The sequence below is a fragment of the Alligator sinensis genome, unplaced genomic scaffold, assembly GCF_000455745.1.
Source record: "Alligator sinensis unplaced genomic scaffold, ASM45574v1 scaffold1091_1, whole genome shotgun sequence".
NCBI lineage: Eukaryota > Metazoa > Chordata > Crocodylia > Alligatoridae > Alligator > Alligator sinensis.
The window spans coordinates 564,324-576,712 of NW_005842896.1; the positions used below are offsets into that span (position 1 = coordinate 564,324).

The 12,389-nt window shown below is 41.5% G+C and overlaps 1 protein-coding gene across 1 annotated transcript in view; it reads left to right on the top strand.

Moving 5' to 3' along the window:
• Nucleotides 1-12,389, top strand: part of SLC35F1 (solute carrier family 35 member F1) — a gene marked incomplete at its 3' end in the record, with an annotated part of 183,771 nt that overhangs the window by 167,782 nt on the left and 3,600 nt on the right. Inside the window, exons 6-7 of the mRNA XM_014525829.1 lie at nt 4,548-4,704; nt 8,939-8,991. Coding sequence (XP_014381315.1) covers nt 4,548-4,704; nt 8,939-8,991 — 210 coding nt within the window. The remainder of the gene's footprint in view (nt 1-4,547; nt 4,705-8,938; nt 8,992-12,389) is intronic.

The following is a 12,389-nucleotide window of genomic DNA, read 5'->3' on the forward strand; positions in this document are numbered from 1 at the left end:
CAAGCAAAAGGGATGAACAAAAACCTAGTGGAGTTTAATTTATTTTCAATAAGCCCCTTTTTTCCTATGTAAAACTTGCTTACATTCCAGAGGAGTTAACTTATGCACTTACAGGATTTACCTGATATCACTATAACAAGTTCTGCCATGAAGATATTATTATTTATCATGTTAGTAGATATTATTATTTATCCAGTTAACAGTATATGCCCTAACTAAAAAATACCAGAAGAATGGCATACCGGCACTAGTGCGAAGAGCAAGGTAACTGTGCTCCAGGCTCATTCCACAGAGCCCCACTCACCCTTCCCACTGCCTGAAAGGTATGGTAATGCTTCAGGGGGTTCCTTACCCAATGTTGCCTTTTATTGTTAGCCCAACCTCGAACCTGCTTCAGGGATCAGACAAAAGCAAGACTCGGCATCAGCCTTCTGGGATACCTTCAATTGGGCTGCACCACTAGTGGAGCAAGATAGCCCTGTCTTTCAGGACCAGGAGACATTTCTCCATAAATTCCTCAGTATGTTCAATGTCCTCCACTGGATCCAGACAGCAGAGGCCATATTAAGGAACTTTCACCAAAGCAAGGGTGGTGTCATCATCTATGCTTCCCTTTTCTGCCTCTAAATGGTGGACACCCCCTGGAACAGAACAGCCCAGCTTTACCAATTTTGGTGGAGGCTAAGGGAAGAAGTACAGGACAAACTTACGCAGGTGGAACTGACCTCAGGGTTTGACACCTTCATGGACCTGGCAATGGGCATTTATCAATGACTCTAGGAGCGGAGGGAGGAAGAGGTACTCCTTATCCCCTCCTAGCCCACATCTTGGTGCAGTCGCTTCTAAGCCTATGCAGACTTGGGGGTTCTGTCACCTTACACCAGAGGAAAGGGAGCAATGCCACCAATAGGATCTGTGTCTCTCCATTGTGGGGCCCAGGGACACAGATTTACCAAATGCTCCTAGAAAGTTGAGCAGGGAAATGAGTTACTCCAAGCCGAGTAAGGGGGGCCCAGCTTGGGGTCATCACAAACTCCCTTCACCTACTCAACCACAGAAGTCTACAGCAAGTCCAACACTCAAAACCTTCAGTTAATACCCACCTCCAGGTCCTGAGTCAGATCAGCCTGCTTCTGGTTCTAACCCTGGACTCTGGGGCAGTAGACCATTTTATTGATGAGACCTTCACCCAGGCCATAGGAATCCCATTAAGGCAATGATCCAAGCCAGAGACCATCAAAACTGGAGGTGCCTCACCTCTGGCATCTGGTACCTTAGAGTGGGAGAACGCTGCTCTGGAGACGAACGTCCTCAGACATCCTGAGGTGCTATGCTTCGGGGCAGTCTGTTCCCTGCATTACCCCTTGATTCTGTCATGCTCCCCTTCAAATGGAAAGCCTTTGAGGTTTGCTTTGATCCCAGGTATTGTCAGCAGCACTGCTGATGCCTCACAAATAGCAGAAATACATCAATGTATTTGAGAAGAAGAATGCAGAATTCCACCCCCCACACACACCAGGATTATGACTGCTCCATCGACCTACAGCTGAGAGCAAGGATCCCAGTAGGATGTATCTATGCTATGCCAGATCCTGAAATTGCTGTCCTCTGCAAATATCTGCAGGAAAACCTGGCCTAAGAATTCATAAGAAAGTCCACCTCATCTGTAGAATCCCCTATCCTATTCAAGAAGAAGAATGGGAGCTTCCACCTCTGTATAGTCTATCAGGCCCTGAACCAGGTCATCATCTGCAAACACTATCACTTACCTCTTACCCCAGAGCTGCTTGATCAACTAAAAACCGCCCACATAGTCACTATACCCCCCAGCTTCCTAATTGGGTCTGTTCCTAAACTCTGTTCCTGGATTGACATCCTGGCTTCCTGATCCAGTTTGTCCCTGGAATCTGCTTGTTCTTCCTGACTCATTGGCACCTCAGTTCCTTGAGTAGTCCTAGCCCTGGCTACCCACAACCCGCAGTGATACTGGGACTGGATCAGCCCCAGCTGGATGTTGGCACATTACAACCCTATGTACATCTCCAACATCCCCTACATTCCACTTCACTACTCCAGTCTTTAGAGCTGCACCAAAGTAATTTTATATATATCTGAATGGATTATGAGCAGTTTAGGGGCAGAAGAGTTGCATATGAGAAACCCCTTGACCAAATAAGCTTTTAATTAGCGTTGAGTTGCATTAGTCAAGAGACATGATTACATCCTTCTAGTTGTCTTCATCTTCCTTCTATTTAATCAGTCCAGTTTTCCTCAACAGGACTTCAAATGTAAATCAAAGTATGCAAGTGGACTTAAAATATTCAAATAGCAGCCTTAAAGCCAGACGTTTGGTCTCAGAGCCAAATTTCCCAAAGGAGGCCTCTGTAAAATATGCATGAAGCCCATTCTTTGAAAACATATAAGGTTAGGGTTCAAATTCATAATATATGGGTTAAATTACTTCAGTATATCACTTTGAATGACACAGTCATTGTGACAACAGCCTGACAAGAAATCTTCTTGGTTCAAGAGCCCAGATTTTGATGCACACGCAAATGTCTTTGACAAGCCATTCTCTAAAACCAAGTTCTAAGGTCAATAATAACTCTTCAGTATTGCTTTGCAAAGGGGCATGGCGTGTCATGTCCTAGCTGAGATAAATACTAGGTGACTGAGATCAACTGAGAGATAACTGGACCTCAGGTATAGGCAAAAATTTAGGGGGAGGGAGGAAGCGTACAGCACAGGAGCTCCATCTTCCCCTCATCTATTCTCTCCTTCCTCCCTCCAGTCTGCTGATAGTCTGCTGATGTGGCTTGGGAAGGGGGCCCCTCTGGCAGCCTCCTGGGAGGTGTGCAGGAGCACTCTCCAGCTGCTTGCCAGAGTGGGCAGGCTCCAAGCGCCCCCGCACTGAACAGTGAATGTCTGTTGGGTTTGCTCCCACACTAACTTACAGCACCTTAAGTAAAGTGCTCCTAGTTAGAGTGCCTCCACCAGGGGCTTTTTGAACATCTGTACTTAGCCTTTGTGTTTAGGACAGTTGAACCACTTCAGCATCATAGAAACTTTTGAGATGAAATTCCAGCAAAACTGCCCATCTTTGTAAACAAAATGGGTGCAAATATACTGTAATTCACAAGTTGCATTCAAAATTGAAATCAACCTCACAGAGACTGAGGGAGAGATTTGTTTTTGGAGGAGCGAATCCATATGGTTGTGTTGAAATTTCTCTAAAAACTCTATCAGCAGTTCTGTTGAATCTGTTGTGATTAGGACATAATTAAAACTAGTCATGAGTGTAGCCCTTTACTGGATTGGGACCTTGCATTTTCAGGTTGGAACTTGAATAAACCTATCTGCCAGCTCTTTTTCCAAAAATAATAATATAAACCTGGAAGGTTTAAGGAGAGTTCAGTTTTTGAAAATGGCAGTATATTCAGTGATAAGCAAGGATAGTGGTTTTCTCTGATAAAAAAAAATCCCCAATTTTCAGATTAAAAAAAGTAACCCAAAATCCACATTTTTCTATAATCAAAATGAAACACCACTAATATACACACATACATACCTACATACCAGTGGTGTTTAGTTGTTTTTGGAGGAAAGAATCTGGAATATATATATATATTAGTGGTGTTTCATTTTGTTCACGGAGAAATGTGGATTTTGGGTTACTTTTTTTAATCTGAAAATTGGGGAGGGGGGTTATCAGAGAAAACCAGTTCCCTGGTAATAAGGCACGTTAGGCTGACCCTTTGCATCTAGTGCATTAGGCAGCACTGCTGTGGTTATATACAGCCTAAAAATCATCCTCATTAACACTCTATGCCACACCAAATAAAAAAAATGGTCACTGAAATATGCTACTTAGTGGGCGCGTCTGCATGAGACGTTTAGCACCACAGTAGTCTCAGTGTCTACAGGTGCGGCCTCATTAGGCCACAGTAAACTAATTAATTCTGCCATAGGTTAGTATTTGTAAATACAAGTGCTATCCTACAGTGGAGTTCTTTAGTGCAGAGCACCACATGTAGACTCTGACAAGGCTGGCTGGGGCACGAGGGTGCTTCAGTGTAAGAGCAGCCCTCCACAGCATGTTGAGCTGGGTTGGAGCAGCCACAGGCTAGCAGGCTGACCCCCTAGGTTCCCTGCTAGCTGTGACTGTTCCACCCCAGTTCAGCGTGTTGCAGTCCCAGGCACACATGTAAGTATAGCACCCAGGAGCAATAAACTCTGGGGCAATATGCAGTAGAGTTTATTGCTTTGCATTAATTGCATGCATAGATGTGCCCAGTGTGTTTCTAGACTTTACAATTCACATTCTCTTCCAGATTCTCTCCTCCAAAAACAACTAAATCTCTCCTTCAGTCTCTGTGAGACTGCTTTACATTTTGAATGCAAGTTGTGAATTATGTACAGTATATTGCATCCATCTTGTTTACAAAGAAGTGGGTTAACACAGTTTAGCTAGGTTGTGAATCTGTAGGAAAGACCATGCAACAATGTATCCTTAAGTAGATATTTACTGTGTTTCCTTTTATTCCTAGGTGAAAATAAGCTGATAGGGGATCTCTTAGTGCTTGGTGGAGCAACACTTTATGGCATCTCCAATGTTTGTGAGGAGTACATTGTCCGAAACCTGAGTCGAGTGGAATTCTTGGGCATGATTGGACTCTTCGGATCCTTTTTCAGTGGAATTCAGCTGTAAGTGAGTCGGTTTGAAATCTAAGGCTATTAAAACTAATTCAAAGTGTGTTTCCTGTTGACACCAGAGCCTCTTTCTTCAAAGGTGCCATTTCTTTATGAGAGTTGACTCCCTTTAATCTCTGTTTATATCTCTTGATCAATTTTAGTATGTCAGGCCAGGTCATTAAATTTCAGTAATCCTGTACATTTGATTGACAGGTGTCATTGGTGTCCTAAAAGTGCCCTTAGAGATGGAGAGCTGGAAAAAGGAGTGTCCACCTATTTGTTGTTTCAAGACATGGTGATTCCACTTCTCAAGCTAAATTAGGATTCAGAGCCCATACCTATTCTTAATCGTGGTTTATGTTTTTTAAAAGTCATCCAGAATGATAAACAGGTAGAAAAACTGACCCTGCCAGAAGATGTTTTATTAATTGGTTTACTCCTTGTAACTAAAATGATGATGCTTAGCTATGCAGAAAAAAAACACAAAACCAGGTACTTTGCAGTGATAATACATCTAAGATCAAATGCTCTAAGATTGGCCCCCGAGTTTTGGGCATAACCATTTGACCCATAAAATCCTTGTGCAGGCACAAATGGGTATTTTCAGTGCAGACATGCAGGCTTTGTAGGAGGAAAGTAGGATCCAGCTTTTAAAGATTGAGCTGATAATGAATTATGCAGTCACAAAACCTCAGATGATGATATTGCTAGATTTTATGCAGGTCTGATTATCAGCAGTGGCTGGTACCTAAAGGAGCTTTTGATTATTAATCAAAACCAGATCACTAATCTGTCCGGTTGAAAATAGGATATGATCAAAATAAGTCCCTGCAAAGTTCTGCTTAACCAACCCAATTTATTTAATAATCAAGTTGGTTTTTTTTCCACCCACTATTTTGACATATATTTTAAATCTTTTAAATCAGGGTTGGCCAACCTGCAGCTTGTCCCCCAAATGACATGGGCAGCCCCTGTGTGTGGCACATGGCAGTTTGGGGTGGGGACAGCCAGCACAGTAGCAGATGGAGCAGGGAGCAGAAAGCAGAGCAGCAAATCAGGCAGGGAGACTGGGTCAAGAAGAAGAAAGAAGAGCAACAGATTGGGCCAGGAGCAGAGGGTAGGGAGTAGAAAACAGAGCAGAAATCAGGCAGGGGAAGGGGATCGAAGTCACACTAAGGAAGGGTTTGGGACTAACTTGTGGCATACCTGCAAAAAGGTTGGCCCACAGTGCTTTAAATTATATCTACAAAGGGGCACGTCTACACATAAAATTAATGCAGTTGAATAAACTCTGGCACAGTTCACACTTGGGTTTATTGCTCCTGGGCACAGTGTTTACACATACGCCTGGGACAGCAGCACGTTGAGCTAGGGCAGAGCAGCCCCAGCTTTCAGGAAACTGCAGGGATCAGCCTGCCAGCCTGGGGCTGCTCTGACCCACCTCAGTATGCAGCAGAGGGGCCGGCTGGAGCACAAGGGTGCTTCAGTGTGGGGCGAGCCGGCAAGCAGCCCCTGCACTGAAGCACCCTCATGCCTCAGCCAGTCCTGTGGGTGTCTACACATGTGTTGCGGTAGAGTAAACTGCACTGTAGGATAGTACTTGTGTCTGGCAGTATTATATTACGGTGGAGTTAATTAGTTTACTCCGTCCTAACAGCACTACACATGTAGACGGTGATGTTTTACTGCAGATCTAATTAGCCAACTGCGGTAAATGGCACATGTAGACGCACCCAACTAGTCCTTTTTTTTAAGTTTGTAAAATGAAAGTTCCTAAAATATCTTATTTCCATGAGAACCCAATTTTTATATCTGAACTATCTGTGGTTGGCAGACACACAAGACATTGAAAGCAAAGACTTTGTCTTTCTTAATGCATATAAATACATGACAATATGGAAACTGCCATGTAGAAATCTAGTGCTAATATATTCTATTATAATACCATTACCCCTTTTTGATGCAAGCAGTGAATCAAAGAGCACATTTATGCATAACACATAGCATCCATGAGCGTCTACATGTGATGATCAGGTACTTTGTCATAGTGATGCGCTCCCCTGGTATAGCGCACAGCAATGGTGAAGTAGCTGCTAAAAAGGGCCATGCTACCAGTGTTTCTGTGGCTATATACTTCCTTCCTTTTTATGCTTTTCTTTCTTGGATATACACATTTTACCAACAAAACCCCTCTACCATCTGTGCCATGCATGTTCTTTGGTTTGGGTTCATGACATGTGCTTGTGGTTTGAGGGAGGCTGCTAATGTTTTGGCTCTCTGGTTATATAAAGGAACATAATTGTTTCTTACCTTTATTCCTCATGAAAGGCAGCTGTTACGGGCACAAAGTTCATTGAGGTCTAACCCAACCTGGAGCTGCATTTGTTTCAAAGGGAAATACAGTTCACTTTATATTTGTAGCAGCTTTCTCTGAAAAAACTGCAGATGATTGATTGTTGCCCATTTCAATGCAATCAAGATCTAAATCTGATGAAAGACACTGGGGAAGAATCTAGATCAGAAGTCAGACCATTCCCAGCACAGCAACAGCAGCCCCTAATCACAAATTTTTTTGGTGTCCATGATGTGACAGTGCTAGGATGGGAATAGCAATTAAATGGACACTAGTATGGACAGCATCTTGAAGAAATATAAACTTTGGTAATACAGGGATTAAAAAATAAAGTATCTATTACAAAACCTAGTGTCTGAGGGACTCATTCTGATAGTAAGACTGCAGGATCTCATTGCCTTCTAGCTAAATCTTGTCTACAGAGTTGTATCCTGGGGAGGAAGAGGAAATTCCAATTTGCTTTCTATTGAGGTATGGAGAATCTAATACAACGTATAAAATGATGAGATTATTTTGTTTGCGAAAGAGCTGAATTATACGTGCCTTTGCATGCATGAGACGTGTCTGTTTACCTGCAATTCCCCCCGGGAGTCTTTTGAAAACAAGCTGCTGCATTCTATGAGAATATTCTGGTGAGCAAAATTTTAAATAAAATTAAATTTAAGGACTTTCCTTCCAGACCAGGAAAAGGCAATGAAGAAGTAGTACATGGGAATCTACTGCAGCCTGCACAGCAACACTCCATCAGGATGCTTGCTCCTCGCCTCTGCCATGTAGTTGATATATATTATGCCCATCCCTCTATTTCTTGCCAGTCAACTCCCTCTCTGATTTTGACAGGTTATCTTGCCTTATTCCATGCTTCCCTCTATGTATCAAACACCCTCCCAAATTATTCTGCAGAGCCACAGCCTTCTCCTTACTGGCACCTTTACAATGATGCTTTAAAAGAAGGGGAATTTGGCTTGTCTATATATTTTTTTAATATATGTGTACACAAATGCTAAAAAGAAAAGAGCACAAAATATTTTGTCATTAAAACTTTGTTTCAATCACAGTGCCTCCATTTAGCTCTGTGTTTGGCATTTTGGGAGTGGCAGTTGGGGTGTGAGTTCATTGGACTCTCTATAAAGCACAGGAAAGGTAGGTCTTTACTTTAAAAGTCCCGTGAGATTTCATCCCCAAAGTCCCAGATTGAACAGGTGATCGGCTGAATGGGGAGCAACAAAGAGCCCACATCCCCAAGACACTATCCTGAGAGCATGAGGATCTATCTTGATACCTGTGTTCCACCTCTGGAGTTTTCTGGCATTAATAATTTGATATTAATGGGTATGTTAAGGTTCACCAGATACTGAAACAGAACCCGAAACTGGACTACCTCAATCTACTGTATCTGGGCTTTATTTATTAATATTTTTGCTGTGATTATTGCCCTGTTTTATGTAACAAACCATGGTGTTGGCTGGTTGGTTGTCCCTAAAATCAGCCTATGAAATTTCCCCCTTTTGTCTTTGATTTGCTTAGCATTGTATTAATTCCGTACAGTGAGGAGCTTTGAAGATTTGTACATCTCAAACAGATACATTATTACTCATTGAAGTTTAAGAACTTTAAGACTATTAAGTCAGAAGACAGACTGGTAGATGGTCAGAAGCTTGGAGATAAAACAGTGCAAATTGCATGCCATCAAATCTGATGATCACCCTGAAGATCTTTCAGAAACACACATGGAAGAAGTCAGGGTGGATTAAGTAGGTCTGACGGCATTTGGTCTGTATAGATTTGTAGGGTGTGTGGATCTATCTATGTTGTCAGCATTCAAACTGAATGAGTGAAAGTAATTTACTTTTTGTTCCTTGCCTTACAACTTTGCCTTCTTTTGTTTTCCAGTGCAATAATGGAACACAAGGAGCTGCTGAAAGTCCCATGGGACTGGCAAATAGGTAAGAAGATGCTTCAGCTCATTAGAGACTTTGCTGAAGAAGACAAAAGAAGAGGAATAACATTTAGGGTGGGAGTGATGCTGCGTTTGTGACATTCCTGCAAACTACTTTCAAAGGCTGGAAGTGCATGCCTCATGCTTCATGCACGCAGACCTTTCTAAATGATCTTCCCCCCACACTACATATTATATACATTCCCTGCACCATTTGGTTAGGCACAGAAGAAGCGTATTTAGGTCATAAGCAGATCATTCAGGCCCAGAGTGGCATAAACCAATAACAGGGTTCCAATTCCAAGATTCAGAGCATCACTCAGATAAATTACTGGAGTAATCATTACAAGCCAATATTTTTGCCTAGTGGGAAAAAAAAGAAAGAGAAAAAAAGAAAACAGAACCTAACCAAAAAACCAACAAAGAAAATTGCCTGCACAGGGTATTCCAGGTCCATAAACAGAGGCATAACTAGCCAGTACTGCACCCTGGGCAGTGGTGGTACACAGTGCTGAAGTAGTGGCTGGAAGAAGGATGGCCCTTCATTTTTTTGCTGCTGATGCATATATTAAATGGACATTTAAACACCAAGTTTCAGTAGCAAAAATGAGGAGGTGACATCTCCTCAGTGAGCCTCCAGACATTGGTCCCACACCACACACCACCACTGGTGCTCTGCCCTCCTTGCTACTGGAACTGGAGCTGGAGTCAGAGAAGCTGTAGGGCAGGTGCAGGGTGTGGGCAGGGGAAAGGAACAGGGGATAAAAGACTGAGGTACCTCATTCAGCTCCATTCTGGTGCCCCCTTCCACTCTTTGGCAGAGGCCAGGGTGCATGCCCTACTTGCCCACCCATCATTATGTTACTGCCATAAACCTTTTTCTGAGGATAGCATTTCTTCATGCAAATGATTACTTTCCTTCCAAGTACCCTCGGTTGTGTATAACAGATGTTTGCTTCAAGCAAATTTTGGTAACATCCCACACAATGAAACTCCAACTATGATTAATTTTCTGCTGTGTTACATTTTCCCATTTCTATGCGGAAACTCAGTTTGCAATGTAAGATTCTATTCTAATTAGTCAAGAAAAAAAATTTTAATCAATATTTAGAAAAAAAAATCCCCAAGATATATGATGCCTATGACAGTAGAAGCATTTGAAGGAATAGTACACGTCAGATTCAATGCAAGTTGATATACTGAACACAGCGTCCTGCTTCGATAATACATCAACAAGCACCTCATTAATCCAGTTTTAAAATAAACATGATGATAGCAGTCAAAAATGCATGCAAAGGCTAGTGGTTATATAGGGAATGCCCAAGAAGAGGTGCTATGAGGAGAAATGAGATGTCTGAACTCTAAAGCTAAACAGCCAATCAGTTTAAAATATTAGCTGAGAAACCAACTTAAATGCATATTTTAGATGCATTTGTCTTCATTCATTGGAGACCCTTAACAAAACTGTACCAGTCCTAAGTTACATTTCATGTCAAGGTCCACATGGCCATGAATTAATTTGGTATTGCTGGCAGTACCAGTGACCATCATGAATTCATCTGCTACCTAGGTGGATTTCGTATGTACTTCCACAAGAGTTCTGCTCTCATTTAATTAGTTAAATGTACCATTAAAATTAAGTTATACTTGGTGCTCTACGTTACTGTTAACATGTCATCCTAAACTAGTCACAAATTCTGAAGGGAGGAGTAGAAAAGTAGCCTGCCAAGAATGTTATAGATCTGTGCTTCTTTTGTTAGTGTAATTATTGGAAATTTGGCCGAGTTGCCAAAAAACATGGATAAAATGGTGATAACTGTGTGCAGTTTTGAATTCTTCCTGGGCTTTCATTGTACTTGGTGCATTTCTTTGTGCATTGGCAGCAATACAAGTTTATCGAAAAGTGATTGACAAGGCCCTGCCAAAGTGGACTGGGTCTTCCTGGTCCTGAATACTTGCCCACTGCAGCAGACTTAAATCTGTGGCCCAGCAAAGCTAACCCTTAAGCCCTCTGAATGGTAATGATAAAGTCACAGCAGGCAACCTAATAAATAACTAAAGGTGGCCTCTTGCCATCTGCCATAATTGTGTCATTAAGAATGTATGAACTAACTTTCAGCTGATGTAAATGCAAATGATTTTGAAATAGGAAGATCTGAATCCGTTCTAATATATCTTACATTTAGTAGGCTGTGGCCCTCTTGAGCATGTAGTTCTGCTGCGAAGTCCTAATATACACAAGACCATCTGCACTAAATAAGTGGATCTAAACCAGTATCTACTAGCAGAAGATTTAGCCCAAGGACAATTTTTTTGACTCTGCTGATTGAATTATTTGATCTGTGACCAACAGGTCATTTGTGTGATAACCAATTAAACAAATACAAACTTGAGAATATCAGTGTTTTAAGAAATGAACATATTTAGGTATTAGGTGAAAGGTATCCTAATGAGAGGTATGGATTTTTCCTAGTGTCCTTTATTCTCAGAAACAAGTTTCCACTGTGTTTTTGTGATATGGCCCTTGATTTTCAAATGCAAACCAATGAAACTATGGATTTCCTAATACAAAGGTCAAGGCTAAATCAAATAAGGAAGAGATGGGCTAGTATGATGAGTCAATTAGAGTTATACTCTTTAAACTAATTATCAGTATAAAGAAGGCCTCAGGAGGTTACAAGCTGATTATTTCTCAATGGCTTCCAGAGCAGATTTGCATAAAGGTTTACAAGTGAAAAAGAAATAGATTTTTTTCCCTAAACCTGTTAGGCTTGTGGTCTCAACTTGGGATCAGAAAGTCAACCGATATTCTTTCTGGCTCATATATTATCCTCAATAACTGTCACTTGACTGAGTTGTATTATAGATATAATTAAAGTGAAATAAGATGCCTTTTTTACACTCACATTTTTTGGCATAAACCACAATTTAAGCATTTTTTTCTCCTGGAAATGAAGCATCCTTGGAAAAAGGGACTTGGTAAAAATGCAGGTAGTCCTCTGCTGCAGAATCTTAATACTAAGACAATAATGTAAAATGTTATTAATTGAGACCCCAACCCAGGAAAAACCTTTTAAACATTTACTTATCCTGAATAAGCAGGTTTTCCGTGGACTACCCAGTGCTCTGCAGAATGCAGCCTGAGAAATTAAAGGGTGAAATTACTGCCTCACCTTGTCTAGGTTCAAAGAAGCTATCCTAGTGGTGTTGCATGCTAAAATTGCCTAATAAAACAAACCAACATTTCTTGATGATCACTACCTGTGTTTCAGGCATAAATATATTTCAGTTGGAATATTTCTGTGAGACAAATACAGTAAGTATGGTAGCTGAATTTATCCATTAGATAGCTTTCTTTTAAAGATTGTGGAATATAGGGGCCCCACAGCCAGACATAGAATCAGC